The following is a 22,345-nucleotide window of genomic DNA, read 5'->3' as shown; positions in this document are numbered from 1 at the left end:
CCTGAAACGATGCCGTGTTTACGGAAGACTTTTGCAAAACGGACAAGAAAAAGATGGTTTTGGGTGTGGACAAGGACTAAATCAGGTAGAGGCCAGAGTTTCAGACCTCTCTGGCAGCAACGGGGATAAATATACAGTACATGTGTCAGATGTCATATTCATGGGAGAGTTGGGAGAAGCCTCTGCTCTCATGTAAAGAACCTGTTCAAACTTTGTCAGAGACACCTGGACCTGAGTCCAACATTGAATTTATTGGCCACAGTCACAGGCACCGTTACTGGAGGGACGACTTTCAGATGAGACGACTGCGTTTCTGACATTCGTAACAAACCAAACCGTTGGAAAATCGGTCAAAAACTGAGCGCGTTCTGGTTATTTTAGTAGAACAGGCACCAGAGGCTTAATGCTCAGAGGGAGCCAGTTGACTGAGCCAAGATGGCGGCCGTGTGGTGGTACCGTGTCATTGGGCAGCAGCGTTGGGTGAGTCATCTAGTCTTCTTATTAGTGTTGTAGTACTGGAGACCGGTTTTGGTCTTGTTTCAGTCTCAGTCGAGCTGGACTTCAATAACCTTAAGATAATTAAAACTGTTGTACTAAAGCATCTGCGTGTGTAACCATCTGAACAACTTGGTGTCACCAGTGTCAACCAGGGCCTGAAATTCACTACAGGATTGTGGGTATTGTGCATAATTTAACCAATTCCCTCAAATCTAACACTCATATGTGAAATTCCCGCCAACGTTAGTACTGGTACGCAACACTGAGTATTAAACCTCAGCATGCGACAAATAAAACTTTGATCTGCTGTGTAGTTGCAACATCATTTATTCACAACTTGTCCACCAGAGCGTTGTGGAGTTGTTGGATTGTGTATTTTATGAGTTTGATGAGAATGGGAATGGGATGGGAAAACCAAGAAATCCCATGACCCTCCGTAGCGTAGCTCTGAGCAGCTCGCCGCTCTGCTCCGCCGTTCTAAAAATAGCTTGCACCGACAATTAAAGGTAACGAACCTACTGCTATGACTATAGGGATTATGGCAATGGGCCAATTGGCCAAAATGTTGAACTAAACCATTAAACCATTAAATATGGTTTAGATTTGATATCAAATCATCTTTTCTTTTTTTTTAGCTGAGGAGGAATAATGTAAATATCAAGACACATGGTTATTATGAGGACTGGGACTGGATACAGTGATGGTCTTGGAAATGGACTCATGGTTTGGTCTCTGTCAGGTTTCTCAAAACTGGGATATGGGCACATCCTGGTTTCTGAAGGCGGGATATGATGTTTAAATGCTCAAACACAAAAACAGGACACTCAAAAAAATCCAACCTCGATTCTCAGGTCCTGGTCCATATAAAAACACTCAGTCAGTGTGGGACGTCACCAAACTGCATTCAAATCCACGCACACACATAAACTGAGCCACTTTAATGTTTAGCCAGTTTATCTCTCTGTGTCTGTGTGAGCTCATGTCGGTCACAGTCTCCAGTCTCTGGTGGAAAAGTTCATTGCTGCTCTTCCAGTACAGCAGCGTCTCGGAGACTAAACTTCAGCAGGTTCACAGAGGAAACAATAACACATCAGCTGTGTTTGTCTCACGTCACAGATGATGAGTCATTTGTTTGTCGTTTGCTCCGAGTGTTTTATACAAATTCCCACACATCCGTTGGAGGAGTGAATTACACATTAATGCAAAAGAAAAAAGAAAAAAAATCTCATATTTCTTTTATAAACTCTTTCTGCAGAGTCGTAAATCATCCGATGTCAGACGGGACGAGATGCTTTGCTTTTTTATTTACTCCGCTGAGGCCGCGGCTCAGACCGAAACAAAAACAACTAAGTCTCCATCCCACAAAACCAACAGAGAGAGAAGAAAGGAGAGAAAAGAAAAGGTCCTGCAGCTACAAATCAAAATGTGGAAACAATAATATCCTTTTTCTCTTTTCTCTTTTCCCTTTCTGTTGTTGTTGTTGTGGAGTTTATAAAGGTGGATGCAGAGCGGAGCGGGGCCTCGGCTGCCGACGCTTCCTAACCCCCCTAATCTGGACTGGGGATGCAAATAGTCTAAAAAACGTCCCTACCAAACATTTGCATTTATCCAAATAGATAAAGGTCATTTTGAAAAGAGCAGCCTCCTGATGACAGCAGAGTGAGGTGGCATGTTCCCTGAGTCCCTGCCCTCCTCCCTCCGCCCGGTTAAAGCTCCCACCGTGGCACGCCACCGCGCTCACTATGCTGCTGCACGCTGGGATTTAACTACTGTAGGCAAATAACAGCAGACACACTGGGCCTGCGTGTGTGTATATGTGTATGTGTGTGTGTGCATGAGTGTGTATGTGTGTGCGCGCATCAAACGGCTCAACAGCATCATGGACACAGGTGAGACTCATTCATTTATAAACTAAACAGCTGGGAAACTTATTTTTTTAACCTGTTAAGCGTCAGATTTTTTCAATGTGCTCAAGAGAAAAATGTTGTAGGAACTTTATTTTGAAAGAGTTTAGTTCATAGTTTATAGTTTTATTTTGAAATGATGTGATGGCATCTGGGCTGTTGAATCGATTCAGATCCGTTCAGTTTCTGATGTGGAATAAATTTATCAGCAAAGATGAAAAATATGTCAAAAAATGTTTCATAATTAAGAGTTGTACTGTTTTAATATCAATTTTATGTCAGTTAATTAATATAAATAGCAATATATGTATATATAATATCAGTACAGGAGGAATTTTAGTGTTTTTCTTACTTTTTCTATTTTAACTTTGTATTTAATGTGGCATCTGGGCTGTTTCCTCTGCCGTTTGTGGAATACATTTATCAGCAAAGATGAAAAATATGTCGAAAAATGTTTCATAATTAAGAGTTGTACTGTTTTAATATCAATTTTATGTAAGTTAATTAATATAATTAGTGATATATGTATATATATAATATCATTACAGGAGGATTTTTAGTGTTTTTTTCTTCCTTTTTCTATTCTAACTTTGTATTTAAACGCTGCTCGTTGTGAAGAATCTGGCCGTGCTGTGTCGGGGCAGAGTTGGGGTCTTATCTAAAAGATCCATTCAAAAAGCTCAGATCTTTTTTACATAAAGTTTTTTGCATGCAATATCTGTTTGCATAATAAAGTTTGCATTTTCATTGAGTTTATGCCTCTGCTTCCCAGGAATGTCCCCAAATCACACCACCAAGCCGCCTTTCAGATTTGTGACGACGGATGTAGAAGACGCTCGTTTTTATTATTTCCATCACTATAATTCATGCAGATTTGTTAATTTTGCATTAACTGATTAATTTCCCTCCCTCCTTCCCTCCGCTCTGTGTGTTTGCAGTAAATTGCGTCTTTTTTAGCTGTGTCCATTTGCATCGACCAAACCAAAGGCAATTTCCATGACATTTACACACCAATCCCAAAGAGTCATTGGTCCTATATGCATAAAACTGTCAAACATTCAAATGAACACAACACACATTTGTGGAGGGGAAACATTTGTATGAAGTTGTGTTACGAGTCAAAACCAATTCTTTTTTTCTTTTTTTTAAATATTTCCTGCAGAATACTCCAAGCGGGTTTACCAGGGCGTCCGCGTGAAGCACACGGTCAAAGACCTGCTGGCCGAGAAGAGGTCCAGACAGACCACCGGCCCCAGATACAGTGTGAGTGTCTCTCTCTATCTCTGTCTCTCTCTGTCTGTCTTTTGTCCTCGTCCCGTCTCTTCCCACTTCATTTTTCTCCCAAACCAAACAACACACACTCACACACACACACACACACACAAAAAAGAAAAACCACAGTTGACATTCGGCTGGAAGCAACAATCCTCACAAATCTCCTCTCCTTGTTTACACTCGGGGCTCGAAAAAGGTTTTTTTTTTTTTTGTGGAGTAACGATCCATGGTCAATGCATTGACCACCTGTACCTCGCCCCCCCCCCCCCCCCACTACCACCATCCTCCTCCTCCCTCGAGTGCTTGCAAAGCCAATCTGTAAATATCTGAGGACGGCGTGTGTGGAGAGAAACACAAAGCGACTCCACAAAAGAAACTCTGACACAATGATCGCAAACGGTGACAGTCGAGATCCCCCCCCCAAAAAAAAGAAGGTGGGGGTTGAGGTGGACGGGCAGCAGTAGCAGCAGCAGCAGCAGAGAAAGGAGGCATGTGTAGGTGGAGGCTGCCTATGCAAAGTTTGATCCACACACACCTGCCAGCTGACATTGTCCTGAGCTGTGTACAGGCCGCAGACAAACCTGCTATTGTTGTCTCAGAAACACACATCAACACACACACATCTACACACACATACACAGAGAGAGAGAGAAAAGTCTGCATGCACGAGCAAGACTTGTCTTTTCATTCTGCAGCCTGCCACTCAAAAGGTCCCCCCCCTTCTCCCCCCTCCTCTCTCATTGTTGAGCGTCGGCATGTCCACTCTGAGGACAAAGACTGAAATACCATCAGTCACACGGCGCTCTGCCTGCTCTCATGCTACGCTGCTGCTCGTCCTCGTCCTCACCGCTCCACCTGCAGCTACAGATCAGTCCCACGAGGCTCCAACTAGAATGATTTATACTGACATCGCAGTTACTATCATCTCTGCAGGGTTGTTAAAGGATAATTACCGTTTTTTACAACCTTATTTCTAGCATAAAATACGATCATTTACTCACCCAGATAACTTTGGTGTCATTACAAGTCGTTCTGACGAAATTAGCTCCAGCCGAGAGCCGAGAGGAAGCTGAACTTCATCCAGCTGCTCATTTTGTTCTGACAAGTCGGAAACACGCAGAAACCAACCGTAGCATTAGCGGTAGCAACAAGCCGCGCCGCGCTCAGAGATGACATCATCCAGGTCAGAGGTCAGCAGGTCAACCTACAGACCCCGGATGTTGGTAACAGCTAACCCCGGACTCAGAGGGGAACAGCACTAGCCTATCGTAACAAAATATTGGTGAAATGAAGGAGTTTCTCTCCAGATAATGTGTTATTTAGAGGCTGCATTCTGCTGCCCTGTAGACTCACATTATACGGATATACGCGGCTCTCGGCTGGAGCTAATTTCGTCGGAACGAAATGTAATGACACCAAAGTTATCTGGGTGAGTAAATGATCGTATTTTATGCTAGAAATAAGGTCCAGATTGTAAAAAACTGCAATTATCCTTTAATAACCATCAGCAGGTGGTTTCAGTAGAGATGGATTGATAAAGAGCTGTGGCAACGTGATCCAAATTAATGCAGAATTTTAAAATAACAGAATTTAGTTTTATGTACACATCTCTGTAGTTCAGGTCTGGGCCTTTCACACACACACACACACATGAACATGAACATGAACATGCAGCAGATCGTTTTCTTTGTTTCCGCTGCACAAAACCAGACTTTTTAAATTTTATTTTGATGAATGAACTTCCTGCAGCTGTGTTTCTATGATTCAGGAGGACGCCAGGGCTGTGTCTCAATTTGAACACTTCCATACTTAAACTAACTATTCTATTTTGAGTCTGTCAGCGCGTCAAGGACTCCTAAACTGACACTAATTAGACCATGGACCCCCACTGGACAAAATTTTGAAACAAATACCAGAAATACACAAATATTTGTTCTGAGGCTGAATAGCATTACTGTTTTTAGTCAATGTACGTTCAAATTGGATGGTTTCACTCTTAACAGTCTGAGCGTGGAGCGATGGACACTTCCCACCCTCAATGATCGCCGTCTGGGCTACGTAGCAGAATATACTGTATACATATATAATATTTAATATGTAAATCAACATACTGTACCGGTAGGCCAGTGTTTTCCACCACAAAGAGGAGCTGGCTGATACGGCAGCGGTGGCAACGTAATCTCCATCTCACATTAAACAGGTGGCCCAGCTCTGGATAACACGCTAACCACACCTCACTCCCTATGGGTTCATGCTTTTCTTATGTTTTCCTTTATGTCCTTTTAATCCTAGAAAAAGGACATTCAGGCTTATACTCTATGACTAATAATTGAAATGGGTACACATGTTACATTTGTAAATAAGTAAATTAAAAAAAAAAAAAAGAATAAATTAGCAGGTGGTGGACAGTAACGGAGTAAATTTACTTGAGTACTGTACTTAAGTACATATCCAGAGGATTTGTACTTTACTTGAGTATTAGATTTCTTTGGTACTTATTACTCCTACTTGAATACATTTCCAAGACAAATATTTTTACTTTTACTCAAGTTAATTTCTAGGAAGGCTGAAAAGTACTCGTTACTTTTTTTTTTTTTTTTCTAAAATCCTATTGGACACAAGCTGTGTTTGTCAAAGAAGGAAACCCTAACCCCTAAAAGCAGCACATCAGTGCAGCTGCTTTCAAAGAGTTCATTCTCAGAAACAAGAGTTAAAAGGTCCTTACATTCATTTAGAAAAAATTATAGTAATTCACTGATGTGAAAAATAAGAAATGTACTCTTACTCTTACTTTTACTTAAAGTAAATTTAAAAGCATGTACTTTTGGATAGTTAAGTACCTTTAAAAGCAAGTACTTTTTTACTCTTACTGGAGTAACATGTCGACTGAGCTACTTTTACTTGTAACGGAGTAAATTTTGACCAGTACTAGTATTTGTACTCTTACTCAAGTACTGAGGTGGAGTACTCTGTCCATCTCTGCTAGTAAGGCGTTCATTATCGCTAACAAAGCAAGCCGGCAAATGTGGCGACGGGCGACAGTAGCGTCCAAAAAAGACGAAGACGTTGTGACCGTTGTGATCGTTGGGTCCAGTAGACGCACGACGACAGGATTTGGTTGGAGACAACAGGAACTGTAGGAGTAAGAACGTAGTGTAGATGGTAAACTACATGACAGGGACTCGTGGACGGATTCAGACTCAGAGCAGGACTAGTAGGACAAGAAGGAGTTTCCTAGTGTTTCCTCCCTCAGTCCAGACTCATGGAGGTTTGATTCATTATCAACTTGTGACGGTGTGACGACCCGTCAGACAGAGCTCACTACGCCCTCGTCCTCGTCCTCGTCCTCGTCCTCGTCCTCGCCATGGCCCTCGCCCAGTGTCGGCTCTGATTGGCTCCACCGGATGAAAACAGTTAAATTCAGATTTTCCTTTTGGCTTCGTTGTGACATCACAGACGAGGAGGTTTTATGGTTCTAGATTTGTATCATCCAGTCCCACGGAAACACCAAAACCAGTCAGACCAGTGTGTGTGTGTGTGTGTGTGTGTGTGTGTGTGTGTGACACTGATATAGATTATTATTCACATAGAGCTCCATTATTTTTATTATTTAAAATATTTCACCTGCACAAAGTTAAACACTCTGCAGCTGTTAGAAATAAAAGCTACTGTGATATATTACTGAACTGTCTGACTGGAGGCTGAATGACGAGGCTCATCGAAGTGGAGGAGGAGGAGGAGGAGGAGAGGTCAAAGGTCGCGTCAGGGCGTTAATGTTTGTCTCCAGACTTTGTTCACAACAAGAATTTTTATTTTTTTATGCAAAATCTCCTGAATTATCCTTTAAATCAGCCTGTGTGCGAGTGAAAGTCGTAGCTCCGTCCGATGGTGAACGTCAGAGAGAGGAGACGAGGGTCAGAGGTCAGTGAGTCACATGGGAGACGACAACAACAACAACAACAACAGGTCTGAGGACGTTACTGTCAGGAACAGGAACAAAGAGCCGTCTGACCGTCACAGTGACAGATTTACAGGAAACAAACTCTGTGTTGATTCCCATTTGCATCGATAATGTTGAGTGTCATTGTCGTTCCCAACTGATCGTGCAGAGCTGCTGTCGTCTGAAGCTGCTTTCCCTCTCGCCCAAAAAAACCCTGAACCTTTAGTGTTAATTACTCAGGTGAGAATAAACACAACAGTGGAAACATGTTTGCCTCTTTCCTGTCTTGGTAGTCCTTCTTCAGTTTTTTTAAGTTTATTAAAGGAATAGTTCACCAAATAATGAAATTCAGTCATTAGTGACTCCCCCTCATGCTGATGAATACTCCGGAGTAGTTTTTTATTCCTCAAAGTGCATCTGGAGACCCGGGAGGCCGGTTCGTAGTCCAACAAAAACTATATATGAGAGTAATAGGGACCGACACAAAAACGTCCATAAAACTACACAAAAACCATTTAATATTCCTCCACACTGCTCGTCGGCTGTAATCCAAGTGTCCTGAAGGGAGATAGTCCAGAGTTTAATGGAAACGACGTCATTTGGGACATTTTTACAGCCTAAACAGTCCTGTACTGAATTTGCCTGGGGTGCGCTCTCATGCCTCAGTGACGTTGTTTCCAGTAAACTCTGGACTATCTCCCTTCAGGACACTTGGATTACAGCCGACGAGCAGTGTGGAGGAATATTAAATGGTTTTTGTGTAGTTTTATGGACGTTTTTGTGTCGGTCGCTATATTACTCTCATATAAAGTTTTCGTTGGACTACAAACCGGCCTCCCGGGTCTCCAGATGCACTTTGAGGAATAAAAAACTACTCCGGAGTATTCATCAGCATGAGGGTCAACAATGACTGAATTTCGTTTTTTGGTGAACTTTTCCTTTAATTATTTGGTCTGGCGCTGGAGTGAAAGCAGCTTTGACCATCTCTTCTGCAAGTTTAAAGATAAAAGCTACTTTACTCTATTAAGCCCCAAAGGGAAGCACATTTTAAAGCTGATGCACTGCAAAAACTCAAAGTCTTTCCAAGAATATTTGTCTTATTTCTTGTCAAAATGTCTCAATTTTAGTCAAAACTAATCTCTTTCCACTTAAAATAAGACTCATCACCTAAAAATTAACTTGTTTTTAGATCATTTTCACTTGTTTCAAACTAATTTTCATTTGAAATAAGTAGAAAAATCTGCCAGTGAAAGCAAGTTTTTTGTGTTTGTAATAAGAAAGAAAAACTTGCTCCACTATCAGATTTTTCTACTTATTTAAAGTGGAAAATTTGCTTCAAAAAAGTAAAAAAGTGTCTAAAAACAAGCTACTTTTTAAATGTGATGAGTCTTATTTTAAGTATAATGAGATTAGATTTGACTAGAAATGACATTTTGACTAAAAATAAGACAAATATTCTTGGTAAGATTTTGAGTTTTTGCAGTGCACTTTTCAAGTAGTTCACCTTACTAAAAAGTTGCATCATTGTGACACTGACACACACTGTTCATGTTGGACTCAGAGTTGTAACACACAGGAAGAGACGCTGTCTTAGTGAGGATCCACACCTCCATTAGTCAACATGAACCCTCGTCAGGTGTTTGTCCACAGTGTGTGGCGGTCAGTGACCTGGTGACCTGTGGACGAGGCGTCATGTCGCTGTGATAGAGCCCTGGTGGTCAGCTGGTAGCGAGTGTTTAAAGACCCAGTTAATCACCTCATTATGAGTGAGGACCGTCAGCACCACACATTTAAATCACAATCACCCTTTTGTCCACAGACGACTCCCGTAGAACAGACCATAATAACAACACAGGGCTCAGCTAGAAGCTCAGAGGAGGCCGTTTAATAAGTCAGTACGTTAACATGCAGAGCTTAATCGAGCTTTGCTCAAAATTCGATTTTGGCGTCAAGTCGGACTTCTGTCCTTGTCTCAATTTACATGCAACTGAGAAAATCGAATAACTGACGGGGTCCGCCCCCTCATGCAGCGTCACCCGTCGTTTCAGCGGGTTAATACGCCCCCTGTCCTGTTTACTTTTCTGTCACCTCGTAAAAAACTGAATATAAACAACTTATAAGCTTAATAATAATAAACTCTCAACTGCAGTTCCTGACCAGACACGTCAGTCTGGGCCGGATTCGCGCTGAGAATAGGATACGGGCTTCCTTTTTTCATCTCTCTCTCTCTCTTTTTTTATTTTATTTTTTAAAATAAAACACTCTGGCTGGTTGCGCTGTGTGAAATGCATTGAATCGGCGCTGACGTTGGGTTTTTTTTTCTTTACTTTGCCGGGTTCGGGCGGCTTCTCTGCTCCACTTGGTGCCGTCTCTACGGTTGTGGAGCATGCACACATGCATTGTCCAGTTATACTCCGACTAAGGTGTTTACATGACGGCGAAAATCGAATTCCAATCGCATTATCTGGGTGTCTTAATCGGAGTTCTCAACTCCGATTTCAGTCGGACTAAGGTGTTTACATGCACTTCAGTTGTCCAGTTATAGTCGGATTAAGGCAATAATTCGTTTTTTTCAAGTGTCATGTAAATGTACTGACTGTTTCAGGGCTCAAGGCTGATAAGTAAAATATTTTATCATTCATTCATGTGCAACCAGGAAATTTGCTATTTGCTGGGTTTTTTTTATAACTCGTGAAATGTGAAAGAGACGATTTAAAGAATCTGTATCTGTCATTACAGGTGTCAGGTCAATGTGTGTGAGGATCATGAATGAAAAGGAAATGTGAATATTTGTGGATTTACAGTGTTGCCCCTAAATTATTTTTGATTGCACAGTTGGAGGCCACTGTGCTCCTAGTTGACCCTGTGTTAAGTTTAGTGTTCAGAGTTAATGTGGAGTTCTGTTTAAATGTAAATGATCTCAGGTGAACAGTGGTGTGAGTCTGTGTTTCTGAGCTCTGCGTGGACCGGACCGGTACAATAAGAGCATAATAACCTGTAAATACCAAAACTCTAAACTTTTCTCTTTGTTTTAGTGCAAAGAAGTACGTCAGTTAAAGATTCCCCCGGAGTTTCCTTTTGGTTATAAAGAGTCTCATATTAATGTGGATGAATCTTCATTACCACTTGTTAATGGGTTCATTTTTGATAATTTGTCTTTATAGTTATTTTGATATTATTATGTAGTGGTCGACTCGCCCAGCATTTCCTACTTTCAGTTTCCCGGACACTGCCCGGCGGGTCATGGGAATAACGCCGCCAGATCGCTAGGGATATAGTCCAGAGTTTACTGGAAACTATTTTTACAGCCTAAACAGTCCTGTATTGAATATAGATTTGCTTAATGATGTTGTTTCCAATAAACTTTGGACTATTTCCCTTCAGGACACTTGGATTGCAGTGGACGAGCAGTGTGGAGGAAGATTAAATGTTTTTTGTGTAGTTTTATGGACGTTTTTGTGTCGGGCCCTATTACTCTCATATAAGGATAAAAAACTACTCCGGAGTATTCATCAGCATGAGGGTGAATTTCATTTTTTGGTGAACTATTCCTTTAACAGCCTGAACTAGTGCACAGACGCTGCTTTAACGTTGAACCTGTGGACGCAGCAGCAGCAGCAGCTGGTGTCTTTTTCTTATTTACATACTTCTCACGCAGCCTACGTCTAAATGCAGATGTCGCCGTTGCTATGGAAACCCCAGCCCAGACCAATAGATCTCCTTCACAAGTCGCTCGCTCACCTTTTACCTTTTACCTCCTCCTGACATCTTGATAGTAAATCTTTTCCAAAACCGTGCAGCCGAGCATGATGGGATGTCAAACTGGTTGTAATTGTACCGTGTCCGTGGGAGCATCTGCACTCTTTATGTTTCTCCCAACTCTTTTTCTTTTTTTTTTTTACTTTAACTTTAGTTCGTCACCCGACTGTATCTGTCGTGTCGTGGCGCCTTTTCAACGCAGTGTTGACTCGTATGTTTATAAATGGCGCATGAAACCCTGAGGATGCACAAAGGAGGCAGAATGAGCGAAGCCGTCCAGCTCTTTATGTCGCCTGGCGCTCGTCTTTTATGGCGCAGAATAAAAGGCCATTGACGGAGAAGAGCAAACTCTGACCACAGAGAGAGAGGCTCTTCATGTCGGGACACGGACACGGTCACAGTGACAGTCGCTGTGTAAAGAGACAGACCTGACATCAGTTCAGTTAAACCAGCCTCTCTCTGTTTGAGGGGGACTGCCCAAACACGCCACCGCCGCCGCAGCCGTTACATAAATGACCCCGGCAACCGTGAGAACTGGAGCTGAGTGATGGAGACAGAGAGAGAAAGAGAGAGAGAGACAGAGACAGAGAGAGAGACACAGAGACACACAGAGAGCGCTCAGGAGGCAACAGACATTTAAAAAAAAAAAAGGATGTTTGTGATGTGACGTGTGAAAGTGAGACACGTAAAATATAAAACCAACAAAAAAAATGTTAAGTCAACTTCATTTAACTGGACATTTCATAGCATAACATACCATAATAGTACTACAGCATACATACAACATAACAGCCCAGCATAGCACACACATAACACATGACAACACATAAGATACACATAACTACACCTACACATAACATAACTACACACTACATCACATACTACACACAACATAACATAATAGTCTAGCCCAGCATAGCATACACAAAACACATGACAACACATAAGATACACAACACACAACATAACTACGCACCCAACATAGCTACACATAACAACACATACACATAACATAACAACACATACACGTATCATAACTACACGTAACATAACTACACACCCAACATAGCTACACATACTGTAACAACACATACACATAACATTACAACATAACATAACAACACATACACGTATCATAACTACACACCCAACATAGCTACACATAACAACATAACTACACATAACATAACATAACATAACATAACATATACACATACACATAACATGATTACACATACACATAACATAAATACAATACACATATAACATAACATAATAGCCTAGCATAGCATACACATAACACATAACTACACACCCAACATAGCTACACATAACACATAATACATACACATAACCTAAGAAAATATGCACATAACAACAACATAACTACAATACATATAACATAACATAATAGCCTAGCATAGCATACATATAACACAACACATAACTACACATACTCATAACAGAATTACACACCCAACATAGCTACACATAACACATAACAACACATACACATAACATAACAACATATGCACATAACATAACTACACATCCCTATACATAACATAGCATGACAACCTATGACATCATAGCCTAGCATACACACAACACAAGACATAACACAACATACATATGAGCAGAGAGCAGGAAAAGGAGCCGACAAAGACAGAAATGAAACAACTATTCTGACAGGATGTGTTCAATGTGTTCACTGTGTTTAATGTGTTCACTATGTTCACTGTGTTGACTGGTCAGATGATGAAACAGTTGTGAGTCGCTGTGTAACAGGTTGTGGGAATACGATCATATGAGGAGGGTTTTGCATAGGAAGGAAGACTTTTTATTTCTCTTTCTCTGTGAAATAAGTTTAATAAACCCATCATTATCATCAGCCTTCCTCCACCACACACACACACACACACACACACACACACACACACACACACACACACACACACACACACACACACACACACACACACACAGAGCCTGCTTTCCCTACGCAGCCTTCAGAGATGCACTGAGCCATACCTGGGCCACATGAGGAAGTCTTGGCACTGGCAAATCACATTCAAATTCTGCCCTCAAAATTTGCCTCCCTCCCAGCCAACACGGGCTTAATATCAACTCTTTCATGCTAGCAGTATGCAAACCAGGAGGCCGTGTCCTGTCAAACCCCGTCTGTGCTGTGTGTGTCCTTGCACTCTGCTCTCCGCCACAACGACTCACAATATTTAACAGCATTGGTCAAATTAATATAACAATGTGCACGTCTTAATGGAAAACATCCAGATCTATTCTCTACGTTTAAAGTATCCAGAGAAGTCGATTTTTATTTCTAATACAGGTTGAAACGTTCTAAAGTCGTAGCTTTAAAATAAAACTGAAAATAAAACAATATGCATTAATAAAAATCAGAGTTTTAAAGGTGAATTTGAACATTTATTTTCAAGATATACAGGTGCATCTCAATAAATTAGAATATCATGGAAAAGTCTATTTCTAGTAGTTCAAGTCAAATAAACCCAACCAAGTATTGAGTGCATACATAGAACATAATTAATTAAAAATGCTTTTTTAAATTGGTCTTTTGTAATATTCAAAATTTCAATCAGTCAATCAATCAATCGCTTTTATTGTCATAAATAACAATGAAATTCTGCTGGAGCAACACAACCTTACATAGGTGTAAAAAGTGCATAATGCAAAAAAGTGCATAGTGGTGCAGAATCCCATTATAAATAGAGCCATAATCATAGCAATTAAAATAAATTAAATAAATAAAGACATGAATTGTTTAATTCAGTGTTTAATGGATCTATATAATGTTGTAGTTTCACTTTTTGAATTGAATTACTGACATAAATATATAAGTTTCCATGATATTCTCATTTATTGAGATGCACCTGTATGTATATGTATATATGTTTTTGTGTGGAGCTGTAACTCGACCCTGGCTTCATTTCCCTCCTGAGGAGGAAACGGCAGCAGTTTGATTGTGAACTATAAAGCATTTATGACGGGACGCGCTGCCTCCGACTTACAGGGAAGTGTAAGAGTCGACCGCAAGTGGTCACATGACTCCTAACACACGGTAACCTCAGAGCAGGAATAACCACCGCCAGCCAGAGACAATGATTAACTTCATCTGTCTCACATATCATCAGACTCACATACGTTGTTTTGTTTTGTTTTGTTTTATCTTATATTTTTCAGTCGCCTGGAGACATAAAAGTATCGGTCACAGAGATTAGATACATTTATGGTCAAATGAAACGGTGTAAATAATGTGAAGTTTTCTGCTCTTCTTGCCTGTTAATCATCTCCCAGCCTCTCACATATGAACTCTGTGACCTCGTGTAGGTGAGAAGAGTCACAAATTATTGTGTTAAAGGTAGAAAAATTGACTTTTCCTCGACTTTTATGTAACAACATTGTTACAAAGTAGGAAGTATGCGTCCATTTAACTTTAATACTTTATTAATTGGGTTGTTATCCTTGTTTGTTGTTGTATAATTCAATTAATTAATTATTGAATCATTCAAGACCAAAACAGGAGCAGTGATTGATGATGAGTGAAGTGATTCTTGCATTTTATGTTTATGACAATAATAATAACTATAGGCCACTGCTGGGAATTTGAATTAAGCAAATCAGGAAAAAACAGTTATTTATTTGTGAATGGACGGCGGCCCCCTCCCTCCACCCTGAAGGACGCCGCGGGGACAGACAGGGCGATCGTAGCCCGCGGAGAGATTTGAATGTATAATATCATATGTAATTTAGGTATATGAAAATAGGAAGGAAACACATGGGAATTTACTTATCTAGAGTTTGTGTCATTCCCTGCGTTGTATTCATATTCTGTAGCCACATGTTCACGTTGTATTAACACAGGAAGTGTCGTCCTCAGGGAATCCCAGCTATCCCAAGTGATTCATTTTTCATTTATATAACTCAGCCTAAAGAGTTAATCCACATTATTATTTAGTAATATAAATAATAATTTGATAAGTGGTGAAAAATAAACTTAATCAGTGCTTTTTTTGATAAAGATGTTCTGCATTTATTTTGAAAAAACATTTTTTCATAATCATTTTAGTAGCAGATTTAATCTTTTTTTTATGATGTCATATAATATTAATAATGTAAGTTCTCCTCTAATTTTAAGGAAAATTGCATCTTTAGAAAGAATTATACATTAATTTTACAAAATAAAAGTCGTAGCTCTCAAACTGTGATTGGCTGAGAAATGTCACGTGACCAGTGCAGCGTTATTGTAACGGTAAGAGAAGCTACAGCCATTTAAAAAACAGAAATCTTGACAAGAAATAAGACAAATATTCTTAGTAAGATTTTGAGTTTTTGCAGTGTACTAATTCAATTTCTATCTATTTATTTATTTAGGGAAGAAAGAAGGGACAATCTGGCATATTGATGGGCATTTGTATGTAAATATGACAGATTGTTGTCCCTCAGCAGGTTGATGTTATGAAGAAGAGGAGATTTTCATAACAACAACAAGACTGCAGAGAAGAATAAATACAATAGATGATATAAAAAACTACTAGTAGTCTACTTCCAGTGTACACTATTTAGAAAGTACTTGAATAATAAAGTGAGGAGGAGGAGGAGCAGCGGTTATTGCACATTTATCCATTAAACAGAAACATAAAGATACATTTACACATTAAAACAACACACAGTTTTGATTTTCTCTGGTGAACTACTTATAATAGAATAGTTCCAGCTCTGAGTCAATTAACAGAAGTTACAGTCTTATACCTGGATTGTCTCAGGACAAAAACAGAACAATAAATCTGGTCCTGCAGCCTGTAATTAGAGCTGACATGAAGATGAGAGAAGAGCCAGACAGAAGTAATGAGATGATTTAAGCTCTTCTTCCACACATCATTAACATGACGTCTGTTTTCTGCTGCACAGGGAGGATCCACCACTCCGCCTTCCTTTGTCCAGATGCCAGGTGAGAAACTACACACACACACACACACACACACACGTCTGTCATTATCACTGTAGTTAACGCTCTGCAGTTTGACCTCAGGGGCTGTAAACACTGTGAGACGGTCGTCCTCCATCATCATCATCATCATCATCATCATTGATTGATTGATTTGTTTATTTCGTACAAATGAAAAGATAATGTACACACACCTATCTATACTCACACAGACGTACGCACAGAATTACGTGATAATGTCAAGAAATAGCAAAGAAAAAACAATCATTTGCGTTGTAATATCTAGAAACAGCCAAGAAATAATAATCAATTTCATAGTAATGTCATGTTTTTCATAAAGACTAAACATTACACATGCTTTTCATGAAATTTTTGGGAAAGGCCAGAATTTTTCTCCGCCAAGCTCTTGATATTGACCGATATTTCTGGACTATTTCTACCCAATCAATCGTTATTTCTTGATTATATATCTCCACATTTCTACGAAATTATTTCTTGATACATTTAATTGTTATTTCTTGACATTATCACATAATTAACAGGCTGTAGATTAAAGGATTACCCTTTTTTTCTTACATTTACACTTTACATGTGCACAGAGGAGCAGGAAGAAGTGTATACTTATTTAATCCTGCCCCATTCACTAATAAATTATTTTATATATGTATGTATGTATATATATATACCAATACCAAAACTACATATTATTATATATACACAAAATGATCATCTATGCGCAATTATACTCTGTTTATACCATAATCCATAGTAATGACATCATTTACAGGCCGTTAATTACATGATAATGTCAAGAAATGGCAATTCATTGCGTCATAGCGTCTAGAAATAGCCTAGATTAGAAATAACAGTCAATTTCATAGTATTGTGGAGACATTTAGCCAATAAATAACAATTGATTGTAGAAGTAGCCCAGAAATATCGGTCTGTTGCAAGAACTTGGTGGAGAAAAATTCTGGCCTTTATCAAAATATTCATGAAAAGCATGCGTAATGTTTTGTCTTTATGAAAAACATAACATTACTATGAAACTGACCGTTATTTCTAATCTAGGCTATTTCTAATGACGCAATTAATTGTTATTTCTTGGCTGTTTCTAGACATTGTGACGTATTTAACAGCCTGTAAATTAAAGGGTTACCACTACATCTAATATAATATTATATAGAAATACCATTTACACTCACATCATTCATTATACACACAACCGAATCAATTCAGTACTGACAGATACAGATATATAACCTCCTCCTCCTCCTTGTCGTGTGCAGGCTCTCACATGTTGCCTAGCTACTACGGGATGAGACGTCCCTTCATCTCCGACTCAGACTTCTGTCCGTCCACCAAGCAGTTCTCGCCGTCGGACGTCTACTCGTCCACGCTGGGGGGTAAACCTCTGGGCTGCGAGCCGTCCTCCATGACCGGATACTCCTCCCTCATCGACAGCTACTACCCAGAAGCCTTTGGGGATTACCGCAGCGCCGCCACCTTCTCCAGCTCCGGCGGCTCCTTCCTGCCCTCGTCGGCGCTCTCCTCGCTGCTGCCGCCGTTCAGCGGAGAGTCCTCACACCTCTTCCTGGTAGGAGTTTATTACAGCTAGATGTCTTCTTACAGCCACATACAGTGCCTTCCAGAAGTATTCATACCCCGTTTTGTTACGTTATAACTAGGGCCGGGACTCGATTAAAAAAATGAATCGAATTAATTAGAGGCTTTGTAATTAATTAATCGCAATTAATCGCATTTTAATCGCATATAAATATTTGACCTGAGAACAGTGAGAAGCATTTTTTTTTCACATGGATTTTAGTATACCATTGAATGACTGAATACATAAGCTTACAAGCAACAAAACTTTTTTTTTTTTTTTGCTTTGTTATAACTTATAACCACAGATTAAAGAGGAACTATTCAGGATTTCCACTTTAAAGGGGTAGTCCAACATTTTGGCAAATTGGTCCATTGCCATAATCCCTATAGTCATAGCAGTAGGTCCGTTACCTTTAATTGTCGGTGCAAGCTATTTTTAGAACGGCGGAGCAGAGCCGTGAGCTGTCTTCTGACATAGTTTTTTTTTTTTTTGTCTTCTGACATAGTTGTTTAAGAAATGAGACTGCATCAGTTAGGGTTAAATAAGTTGTTGCCAGCTGAAACCACAGAGTCCAGACCTGAACCCCATTGAGAATCTTTGAAACATTAATGCAACTCTGGATGGAAATAAATGTTGTGACATTGCAGAAGCTTATTGAAACGATGCCACAGCACTGGACGGGCAGTGTATTTTATTTGGATATTATGTGACAGACCAACACAAAGTTGTGCATAGTTGTGAAGTGGAAAGAAAATGGAACATGATGTTCAAGATTTGTTTTACAAATCAAAGACCAAACATTGAACTTTTTGTCCTACATACAAAACGCTGCTATGTGTGGCGGAAAAACCTAACACTGCACATGAACCTGAACACACCGTCCCCCAGGGAGGGTGAAGCTGCTCGGAGCTGATGGAAGATGGATGGAGCTGAACACAGGACAGCCCTGGAGGAAAACCTGTCAGAGGCAGCAACAGACTTGAGCAACAGACTAGAGACAGGGACGGAGGTTCAGCTCCCAGCAGGACGACCAGCCTGAACACAGCCAGAGACACAGTGGACCGCTGACATCACATCTCTACACACTTTTCAGATTTTTATTTGTTTCATTTTCCTTCCACTTCACAATTATGCCCTACTTTGTGTTGGTGTTGGTCGATCACAAAATTGTGGTTGTAACGTGACAAAATGTGGTATGAATACATTTGCAAACCTGCTGTATATTACTGTATATTTATTACTGGTGCAGCAAGTGTGTAGTGTGTGTGTTGAGTGGCCTTCACTCTTGGAAAGGCAGCTTGCTTCAGAATATTAGACTGAGATTCACTCAACGACCAAGATTCAGCTTTTCTTTCTTTTATTTTGAAAGTTGTCCAGGGCAATAACAGGTGAAAAACCTTAAAATACAAACCCAAATAGAAGTTTAAGAAAATTGTAACCCAAGAAACCATAATCAATCAACATAACCCAAAATGAAAAGGGTAATTTTTAAATTAGACTATTAGAAATTAATCTTGAAAATAAGTAGAAAATACCCCCAAAATAAATAAATGTGTGTGTTGAGACAGAGCCCTGCAGGAACCTGGAGGAACTGCAGGTTACAGGAGTTCATTTGGATTAAATTAGAAACAGCAGAGACGTTAATTTGGATTTAAAAAGACTTTAAAAAGTCTGTTTATCCAGAAATGTATCTGAGGTTGATTTGACCTCAGACGAACCGCCGCTCCTCTGCAGCTCAACCAGGAAAAACATTTTATTCTGAAAACCCCGTCTCCCATCACTCCCATTGATAAGGGATCTGTGTGGAGCAGCCAGGAGCAGGAAGAGAGAGAGAAACCTGTTTTAATCGTTTGTAATGTGAACCTGGCCTGTGTTTCTAACGCACTGCATGCTGGGAAAGGCTTCACAACGCACAGCGGAGGTCAGATAGTTGACTTTTCACATGCAAATGTGCTGCAGCTCAGCTCCACCGTCGACCACACTGGAACCACTGTGACCTGCTGCTGCTGCTGCTGCTGCTGCTGCTGCTGCTGCTGCTGCATGTTTATATACATGGAGTCTGTATTTATTTAGTTAGTTATTTATTACACAGAGACGAGCCAGTGTTTGGATCATTACACGTCACCTGTTGGTTTTAAATGTTTAGTTACAACATTAACAACAGAGAGAGACAGAGTTTGTGTGTGAGAAGTGAAAGAGATGTGAGTCTGAGCTGATGGAAACAGGAAGTAGACTGGGATGTAGAGGAGGAGGAGGTGAACACTTTTGAGATTAAAAAATACAAACTCTATATGAGAATAATAATACAGGTGAAAAATGAAGTACGGTATAAAAGTGCAAAAAAAACAAACATTTAGGAGGTTCATGAAGGAAAACAAACAAAAACACGACACCAAACAGTCGGGAGTTAAACACTTCCATTCACAGTGAGAACACGATGCGTTCACTGGGGTTCAGTTTGACAAACTGAATAAAGCTGTGACAAGCTGAGAGGTCAGATGGAGATTCAGAATCAAAATCAGAAAATACTTTATTGACCCTGAAGGAAACTGACATTCAAATAATAAAATAAAAACCAATAAAAACCAAAGAAAATACAAAGACAGGTCTAAAAATCTTCTGAAAACAATAAAGCTGAGACTAAAAACCTTAAACACAAATGTAAAACTTCAAACTACGTTCACAAAACCTCAGACTTTTCCATCAAAGTCAAACTATCACCTCACAACCAGTTCAGAACCAAACAGTGTGTTCAGATCAAACACACAGTAACAACATATTCACCACAGAGCGTTCGTTAGACACTACATACAATAATTTAGGACAAAGCATCCGGGGAAGGTCGTTATGAAAAATATAGAAAATGTTGATTTGTAAATGCATTTAGCAAAACAATATCGTAATCAAAGTGATATCTGTAATTAGTTTTTTCATAAAAACTAAATAAAATCTGAATGAAAAGCAAAGTCACTGAGATTCATCACAATGTGAAATGTGATGATTAGTGACTGAGAATGTGTTTTAAGGTTTTGCCAAAAGAGAGCGGATTAGTTTTGCAAATTGTGTTGAAGTACCTGACCAGCGTTTAAAGGGATAGTTCAACATTTTGGCAAATTGGCCCATTGCCATAATCCCTATAGTCATAGCAGTAGGTTCGTTACCTTTAATTGTCGGTGCAAGCTATTTTTAGAACTGCGGAGCAGAGCCGTGAGCTGCTCAGAGCTACGCTATGGAGGCTCATGGGATTTCTTGGTTTCCCTCATCAAACTCATCAAATACACAATCCAACAACTCCAAAACGCTCTGGTGGACAAGTTGTGACCTGCACATTCACCACGCTATGAGATAATAACACAACGTTACCACACAGAGTTGTTTTAGAGGGAAATTCATGCAAAATCGCTGATGTGCGTTGCCTTCAGGGGCAGTTTTTCATCAAGCAGTCTCTGTATTCACCTCTAAAACAACTCTGTCTGGTAACGTTCTGTTATTATCTCATAGCGTGGTGAATGTGCAGGTCACAACTTGTCCACCAGAGTGTTGGATTGTGTATTTGATGAGTTTGATGAGGGAAACCAAGAAATCCCATGAGCCTCCGTAACATAGCTCTGAGCAGCTCACAGCTCTGCTCCGCCGTTCTAAAAATAGCTTGCACCGACAATTAAAGGTAACGAACCTACTGCTATAACTATAGGGATTATGGCAATGGGCCAGTTTGCCAAAATGTTGAACTATGCCTTTAAGGTTGGGCCTAAAGAGTGTCTCTATCTGTGACTAATCATCTCTGTCTCGTCTTCAGAGGGACTCGTGGGACTCGTCGGTCCCGGAGCCGGTGTCCCAGGTGGAGTCTCTGTGTGGGGACGGTCTGGCCCCCTCCATGCCGAGCCCCGAGCCCCCGGGCAGCCCCTCCCAGTCCCAGTCCCAGTACCGCTCCTCCTCCTCCTCCTCCTCCTCCGGCGCCGGCGGCGGCCGCGGCTCCTCGTCGCTGGGGGGGGGGCAGCCCTACACGCTGCACCCGCTGGAGGATGCCCACTACCACGCGCTGACCGCCGGCACCGCCTCCTACCCCGTCCTGCCCCCCCCTCACGCCTCCTCCACCTCCTCCTCCTTCTCCTGCCCCCCCGCCTACATGAGCGCCGCCGCCACCGCCGCCGACCTGGTGTCCAAGATGGTGACGGAGGACGGCGGCGACGCCCACGGCAACCTCTCGGAGGCGCCGGCGGTCTCCTGGGTGAAGGAGGACGGCGTGAACTCGTGGTCGCCCTACGAGCTGAGGAGAGCCTACTGACCCACAGACACTGAGACAGGAAACTCCTGTTGTTTCTAACAAACACTAAAACTACCAAAAAAAAACAACAAACACGTCTTTTTGTATAATT

General features: G+C 40.7%; 1 protein-coding gene across 1 annotated transcript; it reads left to right on the top strand.

Annotated features, from left to right (window-relative positions):
• Nucleotides 1-2,377: 2,377 nt before the first annotated feature.
• On the top strand, nt 2,378-22,254 carry pou2af2 (POU class 2 homeobox associating factor 2; the record flags this gene model as incomplete). The annotated part of the gene is made up of 5 exons (XM_083984885.1): nt 2,378-2,387; nt 3,565-3,665; nt 16,321-16,360; nt 17,647-17,954; nt 21,766-22,254. 5 exons carry the CDS (start codon nt 2,378-2,380, stop codon nt 22,252-22,254), a joined length of 948 nt encoding a protein of 315 aa, XP_083841011.1.
• Between the last annotated feature and the right edge of the window lie 91 nt (nt 22,255-22,345).

This window comes from Trachurus trachurus (genome assembly GCF_905171665.1).
Source record: "Trachurus trachurus genome assembly, chromosome: 13".
Taxonomy (NCBI): Eukaryota; Metazoa; Chordata; class Actinopteri; order Carangiformes; family Carangidae; genus Trachurus; species Trachurus trachurus.
This window is presented reverse-complemented; position numbering and strand designations above follow the sequence as displayed.